General features: G+C 40.3%; 2 protein-coding genes across 23 annotated transcripts in view; both read right to left on the bottom strand.

Annotated features, from left to right (window-relative positions):
• Positions 1-1,302: 1,302 nt before the first annotated feature.
• LOC137043339 (dapper homolog 3) lies at positions 1,303-15,679 on the bottom strand. Its single transcript, XM_067419596.1, has 4 exons — positions 15,159-15,679; positions 7,309-7,444; positions 5,107-5,199; positions 1,303-4,673 (listed from the first exon to the last, which is right to left on the bottom strand). Exons 1-4 carry the CDS (start codon positions 15,366-15,368, stop codon positions 3,331-3,333), a joined length of 1,782 nt encoding a protein of 593 aa, XP_067275697.1. The 5' UTR covers positions 15,369-15,679; the 3' UTR covers positions 1,303-3,330.
• An 857-nt stretch (positions 15,680-16,536) lies between these two features.
• The window catches only part of gramd1bb (GRAM domain containing 1Bb), a 214,759-nt gene continuing 212,089 nt past the window's right edge, over positions 16,537-19,206 (bottom strand). For all 22 annotated transcript variants that reach the window (XM_067420124.1, XM_067420126.1, XM_067420125.1 and 19 more), the window contains one exon: positions 16,537-19,206. This exon is cut by the window's right edge and continues 301 nt beyond it. The gene's annotated coding sequence lies outside the window, so the exon portion shown is untranslated.

Raw genomic sequence — 19,206 nt, 5'->3', positions numbered from 1 at the left:
ATGATGATGCATGAGGAGGGAAAGTTATTATGATTATTAAATAAATATTATAATTAGCCTAATTCAGTATTTAGTAATTACACTGCAATACTCCATAATGTTTTTTTTCTTGGTGACTCATTAAAAACTTTTACAATGCCCTTGCATTCATCAAAACTATATCACGTAGCATGTAAATAGCCTTTTCACATGACACAACTAAAATGCGGTGCTCTTTGTTAAATGGAGCTATTGAAGTCATATGTGAGTAAAAACAGACAAAACCGCATTTACCTTCGGTCTTCTTTTACAAGGAAATAAATGTTAAAAACACCACGAGAAGCTGAACTTGCCAGGAGTGTTTTGTCCTTCGCGGTTGTAAAATGCCTGCTGCCCATGAGCTTGATAACCAGCAGAGGTCAGGAAAGAGTGACTGTTTAAAACAAACTGCCAGCTTGTAATACTGGGTGCGTCACAATCTGCTCCCTAGTTCAGTAGTCAGGGCACTGATCAGGGAGTCAGCCCATTGACTTACGTCGTGATCAGTGCCCTGACTACTGAACTAGGGAGCTGATTGAGACGCAGGCACTGTGATTTCCAACCATCACATGATTACAAATATATTTGAGTTTTGTGGCTTTTGGTCTGTAATCTTTGATGCTACCATATGTTAGTGTACTACCAAAAGTTCACTTGTAAACTTTTTTTTGTCTTCTAGAAAACATGGGACTAATAGTGCATAACATAAAGCATCATATGGTAGTTAAGACATCCACATAATTTGTGTTATTTAGTGACTATTTGTGGGGATACTCATGGCACAGAAAGTTGGAAAATGTGATTTAGTAAAAGTGATTCAGAAAGCTTTTGCTAAAACATTTCAAGGACCAATATTTTGTCTGGATATGGGTTAGCAACGTTCTAACTAGGCAGCTAAATATAAAATCACTCCATGGCAACTGAGAACAATACAGAATGCTGAGCAATGAACAGATTTTATATCCCTTATAACCTCTCCTGCTCTCCTGCTTGTGTATTATATGAGGTGTAATGCAGTTTTGAGTTTGTGTGACTGTGTATTTCACTGAATATCAGAAGTCATCTATACATATAATATACTTTTTGCATCTTGATTAACCATGTATAAATATTGAAACTATGAAATAAAGATACTTTTTAAACACTCATCTGGAGATTATACAATTTTTTTTTGGTATGCATTTGGTACAGCAAGTCCCTATATGACTCTGGCAAGTCCTTATGTAGCTGACATAAAATACTTTAGCTTTATTATTTAAAATAATACCCATGGATGAGACAATGGCTGATGAACAAATAAGAGTTTATTAACAACATGCAATGAGCAGGATCATTTTCAAAGAATACATGAAAATCTTCAAAATACACTGCAGGCATGAGATCAAAGATGGTGAACTATTACGTTTAGGCAAGGCATATTTTAGTGCACAATCCTCACTGGGGTATTGTATTTCCACTGTACATCACAGGTAAGGGCGTTTGGCTGTGTAGCAGCAAGACAATTAAATATTCCAGTCCTCCAATGCACTAGGTGGTGCCAATAAAGAAGCTATGCGATATCAAACTTCATAAAGTATAAATACTAATTAGTCACTATAAATTTGGAAAAATCTGCAGTAAACTACAAATGCGTTTTAACAAACATGCTACAAAATACGTATCAAGTAAACTTCATTCTCATGAATGGTTACCATACTGTGCAAACTAGACACAACACCTGAGACATGGCAGGCAAAGTGGTACGCAGTACTGATAGGTATGCCTCCAGAACCCCAGGCACATCCTGTCATATGTTTGTGAGATGAGCCGTGAAAATTGCCCTCTTTAAAATGCAAAGCTAATGAGAATCAATTTCAGGCAAGCGAATATCTCTGTTCATCCTGCAGTTTGCTCTGTGAGTACCTAGTAATTCCTGTTTGCTTGTTAAAATATTCCCAGGCAAAATTTTCTCACTCCGCATTACACAATGGAGAATGTGACATCATCATTATCATCAGCAGTGTAAGGGTTAAAATGGCTTTAAGTAGAATTGTGGGCCTGCACTCTTCAGTTTGAGACCTGGTTTGAGATCCTTCCTGGTAACTTCTCTCACCTCACATCTTCTCCTCTTGTCAATAATCAAGAAAAACATAACTTAAAATCATAAAAAATAGCTATAATGAAAGAAAGAGATTTAGGGGCATGCCTGCGAACTTGATGCTTACAGACCCATATTATTTTTAAAGGGACAGTATTTTCTTTCTCACGTGGAACAAATATTTTGAAGAATGTTGGTCAGCAAACAGCTTTTCTTCCATTGTGTGGACCAAGTACAATGTGTTCCTTTTGTGACACATCTGATGTGATCTTTTAATGGGTTTAGTGGGCTTTGTGGGTTTGCTTTGCTTATCATGTGGTTTTGTCTCTTTTATTAACAAGAAGAAAGATACGAGAATCCCAGAAGTGAAGACCAAGAAAACAAGATCCAGCTGAAAACAAAGAGGGGAGTTATTACAAACAAACTGTAATCCGGTTAAGTCTGACGGCGCGTCACGTCTTCCGAGTCCAAACGCTCTATCGGATCTCAAAAGCAAACAACAAACTGTGGTAATATACAGTCACGGTATGCTGTAGTACTAATGAAAACTCATGATGCTAACCTTATCTTCTGAATCATTTAAATATCGGTGTCTAGTAGCGCTTTTCCACTGCAGTTAGTACCGTTTTAAAGTGGGTTGGATTATAGAATGATCGCTATATTTGCGCTGCCTCTACTTCTCGGCATGTGGATGTAACTACAAAAAGAAGAAGTTTGTTTCAAAGGAGGCTGATGGCAGCAAAACAAAATAGAGTTTGGGAACTCTTAAAACAAAGCGCACATCAATTTGTTTGCTCGACGGCACACAAGGGTAAGATAAACTAGCATTTAGCAATGAGGTCTCAATCGCTATATCACTGGCACAAAAGCGTAGTGGTATCTGGTAGTGACGATACTCTCTGACCAATCAGTGCTCTGCAGTGTTTACACGTCACATTTTCATATCAGTATGACATGCTTGGAACCTCAACCAAGGTGGGACTATTTAAGGGAGCCATACCATGCAGTGGAAAAGCACCAACAAGTGAGCCGTACCGACTCCAAACTGTACAATGCAGTGGGAAAGAATCATAGGATACCATGAGCACCATGAGTTTCAAAAGTTTGAATGCTCATAAACGGGTGTTAAGTTGGCATTCTTACTTGTAGAGGCTTTGACCCACAAAACAATTTTTAAAGTGTCACGACTTAACAAGCAGATTAAGTGAAGATTTCAAATGAATTCAGTGGAGAACTCATACAGTGGTCATGAGTTTGAGGGAGCCTGAACGAAAACGCATGATTTTCTTTTTGAGCGCGTGCGAGGCTTTAATTTTGACCGCTGCATTAGAGGGATTCTGTGAGGAAGAGGAGGAGGAGGAGGAGGAAGGGGGCAAACGAGGAGGAAGTTGTTGAGGCCAGACCAGCCCACCGCTCTCATCTGAGTCACTGGACACTGAACTGGTCCCTGGAGAGAAGGTCTCACTCAGACTGGAGTCGGAACCATCGGGAGGCGCAGTGTTAGCTTCTTGCAACCTCTGGTCCTGCTTCGCAAACTGAACACTAGTGTGTTTGACCAGTAAATGATTTTCATGCACATCCTCTCTGAATACCCCCTCATCCTCTTCTTGACTAAGATCTGCAGAGGAGCACCAGAGTCGCTGACTGGATGGGTGAAATTCATCACTATGATGCCTGCTGATATCCCGTCCCACAGTATAATATTTGTGCTCCGGTTGGGTGGCCCATCCTTGAGAGACGCAACTGTCCTCTGACCGAGAGCGGCAGGTCGACTTGTTTTGTCTCTCCCCCGAAGTTGTCCACCTTTCCTCTGGAACCCTTCTGGTTAGGGACCGAAGAAGAGCCCACTTTTGAGATGGGATGGGCTGGTGTTGCTCATGGGACTCTGGAGTTGACGACATAGGTACGCAGGTGTGATTGCAGCAGGTGTGTATGTGTGGTTTCATGGTATCTGACATTTTGGGACGGCGTTCGCTGTAAACCGATTGATGATGAGGGGAGTCGCTGCTGCTGTCATAAACTTCTTTTGCACCATACTGATCCATTTCCAAGGAGGATTCTGCCTCTTCGCTGCTTTGGGGAGTTTGTCCAATCTGAGCATTGGGAAGGTTCGTGTAATATCTGTCTTGGGTCTCGGCCTCATTGTCTTCCTCTGAGAGCTGTGCCCATTCCTGCCATTCTGATTGGTCAAGTGAAACAGGAGGGTATGTGTGCAAGTTTCGCCACTGACCGGGCTCACAGTCGATTCCTCCTGTAGATCTGAAGTGTCGCCGCTGCAGGAGTCCCAGGATGTACGCCTCCACACGCATAGCCTGCTGGATGTCTTCTTCGGTTGGGCCATCATCAATATTCACTGTAGGATCGGCCACATCAGAAGTGAAACTCATCTCGGGCATAAGACTTTCATTCCTATCAGCCATCTGATCTGTAACCCACCGAGGGCTTTCTTCATCTTCTTCTTCATCCTCTATTCCCTCTGCAATACCCTCGAGTGGGGGGTATGGGGCAGAAAATGAGCGAGGGAGTGTGGCATGTACTGTGGGCTCCATATGACCCTCCCAATCCAGCATGTAGGCATCTGTCAGCATGTGAGAAATAAAAGACTTCATGAGAAATAAAACTAGTTCCTAACACCAGGGGTTTTCAAACTTCCTGAAGTATAATGATTCCCTTGCAAAAGACTCCCTTCTTCAAAGCCAGCTATATTTTAATTCAGACACTTTTACTTTACTTTACTTTTACAGATACTATGCGGATAAAAGGTAATAAATATATTATCAAGAAGAAGTTGTTTTGACTTTTTTTAAAATATTATTTTAATTTTATTTATGAACTTTTCCCTCCTCATATTTCCCCCTAGCACCCCCCTGCAGAGTCTATCGGTATGAATTTGAAAACCTCTAGTTCAAATCCTAACATACCCATAGGTCCACAGGGTTATTCATAATACTGAGAGTACAAATTAATGCACTATAAGTGGGTGTAAAAAGTGATTAAAAGCAAACACTCACCCAGAGATCTGGGCCTGTGACAGGAGGCAGTGAGGTTTGGAGAGGAACAGGAACGCAGTGGAGGAGACATACTTTCACTTTGTTCATAAAACCCTGAGGGATCAAGATAAATTTAAATCTTATTTTCAATATTATTAGCTTACTTTCTACTATTCACATGTGTACATCTCACTATTAAAGATAACTTTACATGGCAACACAATTCCTAACACAAAACCACAATACTGTATATCTGTGATCACATCGGATGAAGTAATTGGTCATTATCATCCTGATATTTAATGCCCAAAACCAGCCAACCAAGGGGAATATAAAAAACAAAGACCATACTAAACTACATTTGCATACTAAAGCAAACAATTTACATTCAAACTTATTGAGACACACACACACACACACACACACACACACACACACACACACACACACACACACACACACACACACACACACACACACACATAAACACACATATACACATTGATCAGGCATTACGTTATAAAAACAGGTGACATAAATAACTGATTATCTCTTCATCATGGCACCGGCTAGGGGGATATATCAGGCAGCAAGTGAACATTTTGTCCTCAAAGTTGATGTGTTAGAAGCAGGAAAAATGGGCAAGCATAAAGATTTGATCGAGTTTGACAAGGGCCAAACTATGATGGTTAAACAACTGGGTCAGAACATCTCCAAAGCTGCAGCTCTTGTGGGCTGTTCCCAGTCTGCAGTGGTCAGTATCTATCAAAAGTGCTCCAAGGAAGGAACAGTGGAGAACCGGCCACAGGGTCATGGGCGGCCAAGGCTCATTGATGAACGTGGGGAGCGAAGGCTGGCCTGTGTGGTCCGATCAAACAGACGAGCTACTGGAGCTCAAACTGCTCCAGAAGGTAATGCTGGTTCTGATAGAAAAGTGTCCGAATACACTGTGCATCACAGTTTGTTGTGTATGGGGCTGCATAGCCACAGACCAGTCAGGGTGCCCATGTGTATGTGCAAAATAATGCACATTAAAAAGTCACATAAATAAATAAATTAATTTCAGACAGCACAGCAATATGGATTAAACTATGCTTGTCTATAAAATTTTATTTTACATCACTATAAAAAACTGATTTTTTAAATATTATTTTAAAATATTATTATTATTTGCAATGAAGGGATTGATTCCCTTACAATTTTTGTGTCATTTACTGGGTTTTATAAACATTGGCAGATAATACATTTCCGGCAGGAAATGTAGGTGAGTGGAGTGAATGAACAGCGCTCTCTTCTACTCTCATTACCCACAGCTGAGGTGCCCTTGAGCAAGGCCTCTCACCCCTAACTGCTCTCTGGGCACCATATCACAAACGGCCACATGTTCACTGTTCACAGTGTGTGCATGTGTTCAATATGCAAGGCTGTGTGTGCATTTGGATGGGTTAAATGCAGATCACAAATGTTGAGAATAGGACACCATAACCTGGTTACCCGGTACAAAATAATATTATGTTAAGTTATAAGTTATGACAACCAGTGTTTTTACATAGTTTTAACTCATCAAAATAAGTAAAAAAACTGTGACTTTTTTTTTACAGTGTACACCTCACTCCCTACAACTGCTACGTTCAGAAAAAAATGCTACAAAAATGGTCACTGGGACAGGTTCTAATATAATATAATAATATAATACTACTATATAATACTATTTAGGTACTAATATGCACTCTTTTGGTACAAAGGTGCACCTTTTGAAAGGGTACCAGATTCTGTTTTTATTTTTCTGAAAATTAACTAGAGACATGTGCTTTCTGCATCTCGTGTGAAACTGCATTTATGTAGAAGTGGTACAATAGTGGCAAATTTACTCTCCTAGTGGCCACCCTGGGCCTGTCAGAAGCAGAAGCTTGGATTATTATTTTTCTGCAACAGAAGATTCAAGCTACAAGCAGTTCAACTGTTCTTCTTCTGCGTTCTTGTGTTGAAGCATGCAAGGTCGGAGCTTTAGTAGGAACAAAAAACTAAATATAGCAGCTTATATATTTAAAATTAGCCACCTCATCTGTTATACCATCAACTATAACAAAAAATCGATATATATACTGTATCTGGTATTGACCAACACTTTTGTGCATCTGTACATAGTATAATATATCCACAAGAAGTGTGCAATTTTGCAGAACACCATCTGGAATAAATGATTCATGAGTCATGGAGTACCTGAGCTTGATGCGCTGGGACTGTCCAGATCCTCCTCTGGATTCTGCTCACATGCGAGTCCAGTATCCACTCTCAGCTCACTCAGCTGCTGTTGCAGGGCCAGCATCAGCAGACTGGGGGCGCCCTGGAGTCGGTTCTGAGGGGTACAACAGAACATCAGTTCATGCATTTCCTGAGAATCAAACCCATAACCTTGACACTGGGAGCACTCATGCGTTAATGTTTGAGTTACAGGAATGCAATAGTCCAGTGGCATACAAGCACATAACTAGCTGAGAGGACAGTAGTAGGGTGCATCAGCATAATAATGCCCTAGATTGCCATTACTCACCCTAACCGCATAAAACACTGTTACATTTTAAATAATTGAAAAGGTATATTGTATAAAAGAAAATAGTAATGATGAATTGTGCACCTATATTAGAATAATCAAACATTATTTGTATGACAATAGAAGAAGATGGCTTGGATGGAAAGCTTGTTTGTGTGCATGTCACCAGTGTAAAGTGTGCTCGTGCGCACCACTGGCAGTAGTTATGTAAGCAAATGGCACATGCACCAAACCCAGAACATCAATAATTGATCAAAGACAGGACAGATACTGTTGAGTGTGCTATTTTTTTAATCCTGTGGTTCTGGTTTTGTTTCAGGACCTAGTTAGATGAAAACATTGTGGTTGGCACCGTGTTGCAAGTGAACCTGTGTTTGGGTCTGGGTTTTATTTTAGTTTTGTTCATGGTTTAGTTTGTCCAGATTTTGTCCCTACAGTATGTTCCACACCTGGCCCGAATCATCGCTCAGAGTATTTTGGGTGTCTTGTTTTATTTTACCGGCCTATGACGCAAAGGTGGTTTGACTTCGGTCATTATTTTAACCACTTTCAGTGTTCTGTCAGTTCTCTATTTCCCCCCCATAATAAAGGGTATAATGATGACAACCAATGTTTAGGTATACAGATCCAAGACAGATGTAAGAAACAGACTTGAACGATTTTTTTAAAGCTAATAAAACAAATTTTTCAGTGGACTTCCAACAATTTAGGTTGAGACAGGCTGATGCACAAGGTTAAGATATGTTTGGAATAACTTTGTTTTATTTAACATGGAGGCTTGCCACAGGTCAATCCTGGTATGACATTTTAATTTAAAGTGAAGTCTCGAGTACATGAGGAAAACGTACTTGACACCAGTCCTGACGTACAGAATAGCCTTAAAGGTAGGCTTTTTTTTTTTTTTTTTGGTCTCTTCACATCCTGAGAGCAATCAATAATAATAGAAGTGGTCTAAGTATTAAAACCCACATACACCAATCAGGCATAACATTATAACATTCCTAATATTGTTTTGGACCCCCTTTTACAGCCAAAACAGCCCTGACCCATTGAGGCACGGACTCCACTAGACCCCTGAAGGTGTGCTGTGGTATTTGGCACCAATATGTTAGCATCATATCTTTTAAGTCCTATAAGTTGTAAGGTGGGCCTCCATGGATCGGAGGCCAAGTCAACACCTCAAACTTGTTGTTGTGCTCCTTAAAGCATTCCTGAACCATTACTGGCGCATTATCCTGCTGAAAGAGCCACAGCCATCAGGCAATACCATTTCCATGAAAGAGTGTACATGGTCTGTAGCAATGCTTAGGTAGGTGGTAAGAGTCAAAGTAACATCCACATGGATGGCAGGACCCAAGGTTTCCCAGCAGAACATTGCCCAAATCATCACACTGCATCTGCCGACTTGCCGTCTTCCCATAGTGCATCCCGGTGCCATGTGTTCCCCAGGTAAGCGACGTACACAGACCAGACCACATTCTTCCATTGCTCTGTGGTCCAGTTCTGATACTCATGTGTCCACTGTTGGCGCTTTCGGTGGTGGACAGGGGTCAGCATGGGCACCCTGACTGGTCTGTAGCTATGCTGCCCCATACGCAACAAACTGAGATGCACTGTAACCAGCATTCTCGAGCAATTTAAGTTCCAGTAGCTCGTCTGTTTGATCGGACCACACGGGCCAGCCTTCGCTCCCCATGTTCATCACTGAGCCTTGGCCGCCCATGACCCTGTGGCCGGTTCTCCACTGTTCCTTCCTTGGAGCACTTTTGATAGATACTAACCACTGCAGACCGGGAACAGCCCACAAGAGCTGCAGTTTTGGAGATGCTCTGACCCAGTCGTCTAGTTATCAAAATTTGGCCCTTGTCAAACTCGCTCAAATCCTCACTAACTCCTACTAACACATCAACTTTGAGGGCAAAATGCTGTCTTGCTGCCTAATATATCCAATATTAGCAGGAATATTAGGCTGCTGTTACTTTAAGACCTGACACAGATTCAGAAACTGTTACAATGTGCTTTCTCTCTCAATATATTGTGTGTATTTGACTGCAAGTGCAATAAGCAGCGGAAAATAACAAAATTTAGTACTGAGAGGCGGCTTTATACATGCACACTTTGGGTGTGAGCTCAAAATCTGCGGGAATTAGTAAAATGATTTTGCCGGACGTGGTCATACTTAATTCTAGTCAGAATATGAGTCTGAAACTGCTTCATTGGGCTGTGATTATGGGGCGTGTTTCAACCCAACCAGGAAAGACATCAATTGGATAGACCAACAACCAATCAGAGCAACAAAGCGACGCATTGTCAAATGTCAAAAGAGCTCAACTGCACTGTGTTGCCAAGTCCGTGTTTTTTTCTGCGGGTTGTTTTCTATGTCCGCGAGTTGAAGCGACTATTATGTGATATATAGACACATGAGTGCAAATTTTAGCAGGCAACCTTGCCAAAATAACACACATTTTACCCCCCAAACGCCATTTTTCCAGAGAACCCCCCCGAGAAACTATTGTTAGGGCTAGTAGTTGGCGGGTTTTGTTGTAAAAACTTGGCAACCCTGTCTGCACGCGCGCTGGAATAAACGATCTTAGCCGGTGTTGTAAAAAAAGAAAATGATTTAACGATAGAGTACCTACCCAACATAGCAAACCCAGTATATACAAACAAGCTCTCCATTTAGGATTCGAACAAATATAATCCAAGCCCCTTTGATGACGTAGATGATTACATTACTGTTGATCATCTATCCATCATCGTCTAAAGCCCGCCCTGATGATTTCATTGGTCCGAACAGTTTCTGTTCGGAGATAATTATTCCTTTATGGATCGAGGCCAGACCGAACTGCCCGGCCTAAACATTTTGTGGGCTGGGCTAAGTTCGGCTGGCATCCAGACAAAAAATTATGCGAAATCCCATGCTGAAATTCAAACACTTTTCTTTATAATCCTGAAGACCTTGATTAGCTTGTTCATGTGTGTTTCAGTGTTCAAGTGTTTGCAGGAAAGTGGACTGTGAGGTGGATTATGGGACTGAATGAATGTACTCTATGTCGTTGACACCACAACCAATAGGTGAAGAGTCAAATATTATATGGTATTGGGGAGCGATTTAGGACACATCATGCTAATGTCTCAGACACGTGTCCTTAAAGGGGTACTTCAGCGCTGGGAAGATAAATCTGTATTTAAACTGGGTCATCAATGTAGTAGAAATGTGAAATTATTTTTGAATTTGGTGCCTTCTAGACTGAGAAAAGACAGAAAATGTATTTTTGTCTCATGGGGATGAAAGACTACAATTCCCAGAATTGTATAGCTGTCCTGTGAGGTCATTCCCAAAGCCACCAACTTGTTTACTGTGACTGAGTTGGAGAAGAAACTACAATTAAAAACTGAACGTGTCTGTTCAATATAATGAGCGAGTCACCGCGCAAGTATCACAGCACTGAGCACTAACTGCAGGAGTCAGATAAATGAGCTGATGAGCTCTCACGATGAGAGCTGAGGTAATCGTGACTACACTCGCGGCATACATTCACAACGCGAGTTCAGTCTGGCGCGTTTTAGTTCATGCCTTTACAAGCTAACTTTCATATAAATTAATTTGAGAAGTTAAAAGACTTACATTGCTCACCATAGCTCCGTTTAAATGAGTGCCTGTAGCTGAGCTGAGCTGTGAGTGTGATCTCCATCCTCCATGCGCGGGTTCAAAACATGCAGAAATGGCTCCCTCTGCTGGCTGTAGTCTTTAGCCTTTGGCCAAACATTCCTCCGATGATGCAAATATCGTCAATTTGCATCAAAGGAGGAATTTTTCCAGAAATAAAATTCATAAATCTCTTGTCTCAGGGGGACATGAGGGGGGAAAGCACAATCATTTGAATATACTCCAGGGTTTCTACTGATACAAAGCCATATGCTAATCGCTGAAGTAACCCTTTAATTTTCGGTTGAACTAATCAGCAAAATAGAGCACAAAAGGGACAACCAGACCTGCCTCTCTGAAATTCTCATTGAAAAATTGATGAAAATCTTCTAATATTTGAGTCAAATGATGGAACATTGCTTTCTTCTATGTTCTTACAACGCACCATCCCCATAGAAATCAGCAGGTTTGCCACACTGCTTGAATTAACCTGTCCATTATTCATGACAAAAATAAGACTTGAAAGACTTTTTCTTAGAATTCATTAGCTAATAAAACCATGGCAACATAATTTAGCGCCTGAGGTCAAAGCTCAAGTGCATGAGAGAAAATGACAGAGTATAGAAAGGAAAAAACAGTGGACGAAGACAGAGATAGATATATTCAATACAATTTTAGGTCTGCCAGAAGTGAACAAAGAACTACAAATCCTGACGATCCAGTTTAGAAGATTTCAGAGCTAATATCAGATATTCTCTCTGAAGTCTATGAATCAACCTCGTCTTGTGTTCCCTTGGTGATCACGATTAACTGTCGTGCGACGGATCAGCTGGTCTGGTGTCTCACCCTCAAAGGCCTCACACACAAAAGCATGCAGAAGGCAACAGTCTATTTGATTATCACAGAAGCAGACAGGACCTGAGGGAGATCAGGCTGCACGCATACTCTCATTATCTGGCAGCCGTGAGCGCCTTGCCTTTAATGTGCCAAAATGCGGCACAACCAGCATCCTACTACACACACACACACACACACACACACACACACACACACACACACACACACACACACACACACACACACACACACACACACACACATGGTTTACAGGGACTCTCCATAGGCGTAATGGTTTTTATACTGTAACCGTATTTTCTATCCCCTTACACTGCCCCTGCCCCTAAACCTACCCATCACAGGAAACATTCTGCATTTTTACTTTCTCAAAAAAACATCATTTAGTATGTTTTTATGGCCATTTGAATTATGAGGACATTTGATATGTCCTCATAAACCACATTTATAGTGTAATACCAGTGTAATACCCATGTAGTTATACAAATTTGTGTCCTCATAAACCACATAAACAGGCTCACACACACACACACACACACACACACACACACATATTTGTTTTTGTGAATTGTGGGGACATTACATAGGCGTAATGGTTTTTATACTGTACAAACCGTATGCCCCTACACTACCCCTGCCTCTAAACCTACCCATCAAAGGAAACTGCAGTTTACTTTCTCGAAAAAAACAAAACAACAACAACAAAAAAAAAACAACAACAACCTTATTCTGTATGATTTATAAGATTTTTGAACAAATGGGGAATGGCCTCATAAGTCACCCTATCCTTGTAAAACCTATGTCATACCCATGTCATTATACACGAGTCCTGATATGTCACAAAAACACACACACACACACACACACACACACACACACACACACACACACACACACACACACACACACACACACACACACACACACACACACACGTGTTGTGTTTCCATGTTTTTCGGGGACTTATAGGCATAATGGCTTTTATACTATAAACTGTATACACACTGCCCCTACAAATCACAGAAAACATTCTGCATTTTTGCGTGTTCAAAAAAACATCACAGTATGATTTATAAGATGCTTTCCTCATGGGGACCAAAAAAAATTCCCGACAAGGACAAGGATCTTGGATATTGCCATCTTTGTGGAGACATTTTGTCCACATAATGTAGGTAACGTAGGTCTACTAGGCCACTGTGGCCACATATACACACACGCCACCCTACCCCCACAATATCAGCATACACACACATCACTCTAACAGTCCTAAAGTGCAAAATCCATCACCAAACTGCACTAATCCACACATCCGCAGCAAGTACAACAGGAAAACTTTGGCCTTGAGGGCTGATGTAGTGTGTTTGAACACGCTGTATGTGCAAACTAGCTAATGCAAACACTGCTGGGTTCTCAACTAAAACTGAACTACAAATACATCTGTAGTGTGTGGCAAACTGGTCTAAAGCACATAGATTTACATGAAACAACTGGGATGAACTGTAAAGATTTCACAGTTATATTGCTAATTATATTATTAACGGGAGCATGTGTAATTACATGTTACCTACAGGGCTGTGAGTGTGAGCACCGCACTCCACTCTCACTATAGCCTGAGGAGATCACTCTTTTTTCTATAATTGGTTAATTAACAGCTGCAGTTTGAATGAGTCACGAGCACAAACTGATAGATAGATAGATAGATAGATAGATAGATAGATAGATAGATAGATAGATAGATAGATAGATAGATAGATAGATAGATAGATAGATAGATAGATAGATAGATAGATAGATAGATAGATAGATAGATAGATAGATAGATAGATAGATAGATCTTTGCTGATGGAAACGCTCATCAGTCTGAATGAAGAATGGTTTCCGGTGGTCGCTGAGGCGGAGCGCGTGACCCGCTGACAGCTCATTTGGCTGATGCGTCTCGAGCGCACGCCCGTCCCGCGAGAGTCTGACTTATTAATATTCCGCTCCATGCGCCTTTTGTCTGATACATCCAAGGGAGAGAAACTCTGGGGAAAGAGATACCGCTGCTTATTTGATTTCTCTCACCGCCTTTTCCCCGTTCTTTATTCAAACTGAGTTAGAGTGAGTGAGGTCCGAATCCCTGGAGACAAACTGTCGGAAAGGTAGCTAATGGAAGGACAAGAGTTATGCAAACGAAATACACTAAAATAAACAAATAAACAATTAAAATATAGATATCAGTTTCATCAACGAAGTGTAGTGTAAGACTTTATTTTTAACTTAAATTTTAAACCATAACAAACGATAGGCTATTAAACCACAATATAATAGGCCTATAATATAATATAATAAAATATAAAATAAACACGGATAATATACATTGTTAAAGAAACGAATAGCTTAATATTTCTAGGAGTATGAACTGATAAACCCATGCGAAACGAACAATGGATAGTTAAATGTCTACATGCCCCGCCCCCTTTCCCACATGCACATCAATCACAGCTGTCAAAAACATTCACTTGCTGTGAACTGCTTTTAAATCATACAGCACAACTGCTGCTAAATGATATTGGTATGGCATATTAGTGAACATAAAACCCCTAGGCTATCGACACACCGCAGTTTTCACGTGCCAATTACGTAATACCAGTACATATTTAAAACAAGCCTCTTGTTCCCTACACTCATAAAGGCTCTTTACTGGCACATATTGTTTCATTAAGAACATCCAGGAATCATTTTTACCCCATAAAAGGTTATTTACAGAAGTAAGCTCTTTAAACCATTAAACCACCAATACAACGAAAAGGTAGGCTATACGTTGGTGAACCAAAAATGTTAACTATGACAAAAAATAAAAATAAACCTTTCAACCTATGTTTAAAAGTGCACTTGACTAGAATAATAATGGCCAGATTGTCTGCTACTCTTCTGTTTAAAACTTTTCCAACACACATTTTCAATATCCAGATCTCCAAAAAGCGAGAGTGAACCACTGGAGGGAATCCCAAAAGAATCGTGTTCATCACCTACCAGCTGTAGCCTTAAAGTGAGCTGCTCCTGTTCTCTGCTGCTGCGGGCCGGACCCACATCACCCCAAGCCGGGCATCCCGGCACTGAGTCCCCGAGCGACAGGGCGCCGAGGACCAGACTCTCCTGCCGTTGCTTCAGCATCTCCAGTTCACACAGCCACGCAAAACTGGCCTCCAGACGCTCTTTAATCCGACCGCGCTCTTCTTCCATCTTCCGAGGAATCCCGAGGTCCACTAAGAGCCTCCTCACCCTTCCCAGCAGAACAAAAGCAATCAATCTTTCAATATGATCTGCGTCAGCCTGCTTCTGCTACAACTGTGGACGTTTATCACGCTGCAAAGAGACACATGTCCATTTAGATTGAGTGTTTTCCCCTTAACGCGAGCCTCTGTCGCTCATATTGCATCGGACAATATTTGGAGATATCAGGTTTGAATCCCTCACATTGCTGTACATTGAGGTGTTCCCTGATCATTAGAATATTCCGCCCTTTCCACCGTGATTGGTTGTAAGCTCACCGTCACCGCCCTCCTGAGGATCTCCCACACTCTTATTGGTCAGTCTCCTGCAGATTGATTTGCATGCAGACCATGGCGGGTCTTCGTGCGCTCAAGCAAAGACGGGATGCATTGATGATGAATGGACGCCGAGAATATTAATTTGTCTGGTGCGACCGGTCAGTCGAAAGGAAAATCAATGCGTGGTTGACCTAATAAGGATAATTACTAAATACTTGGTTATGATATGGGATGTAGTCATTTGCAGGGAACTGGATTTCCACTAGGATGTTTCTATATATTGTCCTTGATTTTGAGATGTGTGTTTGTGGGTGAAATATTATATATATATATATATATATATATATATATATATATATATATATATATATATATATATATATATATATATATATATATATATATATATATATATCCCGTCCCAATATACTATGTATTTCTATAATAAACATTGTCTTTTCTATTTCAGCAAAACAAATTGCATTTAATCCTTTTAAAAAGACTGCAAGCTACATCTAGTATGCGTCTGGATATTACGTAATGAAAGGATTGGGTTATGTCTCCATCTATTGGCTAGACATGCTAGTGCACAGTCGCGTGATATAGGCCAAGTTCTCTATTGTATGGGAGATGAGATTGAATTTTAATGAGGTGTTAAAAGCTTTGACTCCAGCTTCAGGCACACTTCCAAAAGCATAATGTAATTTTGTCTGTGTGTGAGATATTAACACTTTGCAATTGAGAAAACAAATGTAGCTTAAAAGTAACATTTCTCCGAGGCATCTAAAGTCAAGCATTCTAGAGAATCCAAAAGGGAAAAGGGGCATTCAGGGGAAAACAATTTAGAAAATGTCGCAAGGTATTTTCCCAGTGTTGTTTTATTTTTATTATTTGCAATCTGTCTACTTCACATAGATCAGAGAGCCACTGAATCAGAGCCTCTATTAGACAAAAGTTGTTGGAAGAATGGAAACCTGTGCACAGCACAGTTCTGCTTCCTATATCAGTGAGTCATATACATACAGTGCATATGGAAACATGTACAAACCAGCCTGGTCAACAGAGATAAAAACTGTTCTAAAAAAACAAAAACAAAAACAATTCCTTGCTACAGCAGTTAAGTTATGGGATGCCACAGATGGACATCAGAAATCAATCAGAACACTTTCAAGAAAATAAACCAGTTGATTTGCGAGACAGTTTGTTGCTTGGACACAGTTATCATGTCATTCAAGGAACTACAGCACAGGTACAGTGGAAATGATATCAGTAAAATCCCATAGCACAGAGTATGATATGAACATTTCGCAATATAATTTAAAACAATCTTTTTTTGCCTAAATACTTCATCACAAATGCTCAATATAATTCTCTAATAGTGACAACACATTTTTCAGTTGCAAAATGCAAACTCAAATCTTTGGTCAGATACATCATAAGTCACTGCATATGAGCAAAACAATCAGGCTGAAAGTTAATCATTTTTTGCTCTGGTTGAGTTTTAGCAGAAGAGAACGGGTGGTTCACAAAGAGACAAAAATGCATTAAACATGATTTTTACATATTAGGCATTCACACATACAGTACAGTGAACATGATTGTGACAGTGATTCATTTGATTTTTCCAATCAGTTCCAAAATACCAAACCATGAGTAAACCTTTCATCTTTTCTCTAAACGCACAGAGAAATCAGAATACACACCCAACAACCAACACAGATGCACTCTAAAGCAGAAATAAAAGCTCTTAAGACGTATAACTGAGAGAAGGTTTTAACAGTGAGTGAATAAACCAGGAGAAACTGTCCAACCTGTAATTATCTCAGTAGTTCAACCGCAACAAACGTACGCTCTGGAATAAAATGCCGGCTTCAAACACTGCACAGAGCAGCGCTAAAGATGGATTTGAAAGATGTAGCCAGACAAACAGCAAATAGTTAAGAGTGAGATCCAGGCCACATCCGGTATGCGTGGGATCCACATGCACCAGACGTGGGCCAGATCTGGGCCGTCTCTATGCTGCCGTCTGGGAATTTACTACTAATGCTTTTCTGGGGAAACAAAACCACATCTTACATTCATTCATCAATACAATACCATGTGGTTTGTAGCTGAAATATAATCATATGTCCCACCAGCAATGTGCCAGCAAACATACATTTACTGTATTTCAGGCTTTCTGTCCTTTAATGACTGGACGTAAAGTGCCACATCTCGTTTTTTATTTTTGTCTGCATAAAAAGGGAACTGATATATATATATATATATATATATATATATATATATATATATATATATATATATATATATATATATATATATATCCTACCATCTATAAATACTACATTTGGTTTAGGCTAGAGCACTTATGCTCTATAAAAATATCATAACTACCTCCCATAACTTTTCTTTTATTTGACTGATTTAAAAGATGACAAAATAAGGGCTAAAATAAAAAAGCGAATGAACTGGTCCAGACTCTCACTTCAGACCAAATAAAAAGCAGGAATGGTGCCGCAGCAGGGAAAGCGTGCGTGGGTTTCCGAGCCGATATATGGTCGTTTTCGGCTTTCTGAAGCCAGGCGGATGTGTAAACAGACGCCCAGTGGATTGAGCTGCTGGGCAAGAAAAAGGCAGTTTGGCTTCATGTGCCGGGAGGAAGACACAAGACGTGCTAAGTGGAATGATTTAAAACATCACACGAACACACACTTACATTCACCAAAATAGACACCGATCAAATCACGATGCACGTCTCAAACGTGCTTGTGCGTGTTGCTGAAGAAAACGCAGTTTAATAAGTATAAACTCTATCCATCTAGAGCTTTGATAAGTGTTCTATGTACATAAATGAACAATAAATATCTGCAATGACTTCTACATATATTGAAATATATATTAAATCTCGAATAAAGTATATATTTCAAACGTTTTCATATATTTTCCTACATCTTCAAATAAATCAGGAGATATCACAGTTTAGTAATCAAAAACTAACGTTGTATCCATCTTCCTGTCTGCGTTGTCCCTTTTCACAGTCTTTCTCTGGTGCAAATACACATTAGCATAATGGATTACGCTTCACAGAAATGGAAGGTTTCTGTTTTTAGCGCAAACGGCCCTTTTGCAGAAACATTCCCAGCGCAAGATTATCAAGGAAACCAGCCCTGATATTATAGCATGAGTGAACTGGATTTCATAATGCTCAATTATGTCGTTCATCACGGCAATTCATTCACAAACGGAAAAGGGACAGGGCAGCTATGCGGTTACTGCTCAAAACCAAGCTAAAAATATCATTTTTTTTCTCATTCTTTGTACCAATAAACCAATAAAAACACTTCAAAGGATAGGCGGGCTAAGAGGGGTAAAAAATAAAAAGCATGCTCTTCATTTTCCCGACATTCCTCCTCACGTCCGTTCCGTTCCTCAGACCGGAGTGTACAGTAACATCCTCAGAAAGAGAACCTGAAAGAAAGCTGGAAAAGTGATGGGCCCACTCGTAACCGTCCCACAATTCCACGGGGCAG

This window comes from Pseudorasbora parva, chromosome 16, assembly GCF_024679245.1.
Source record: "Pseudorasbora parva isolate DD20220531a chromosome 16, ASM2467924v1, whole genome shotgun sequence".
Lineage (NCBI taxonomy): Eukaryota > Metazoa > Chordata > Actinopteri > Cypriniformes > Gobionidae > Pseudorasbora > Pseudorasbora parva.
The sequence above is the reverse complement of the archived record's forward strand: the minus strand, read 5'-3'. Positions and strand labels throughout refer to the sequence as shown.

Bases quoted from the DNA above. Each gene is read 5' to 3' on its own strand.
- LOC137043339 (XM_067419596.1), bottom strand. From the start codon at position 15,368: ATGGAAGAAGAGCGCGGTCGGATTAAAGAGCGTCTGGAGGCCAGTTTT. The intron at 5,200-7,308 runs GTACTCCATGAC...TTGATCCCTCAG, and splicing joins TCCCAGCGCATCAAGCTCAG to GGTTTTATGAACAAAGTGAA. The intron at 4,674-5,106 runs GTGAGTGTTTGC...ACATGCTGACAG, and splicing joins TCACAGGCCCAGATCTCTGG to ATGCCTACATGCTGGATTGG.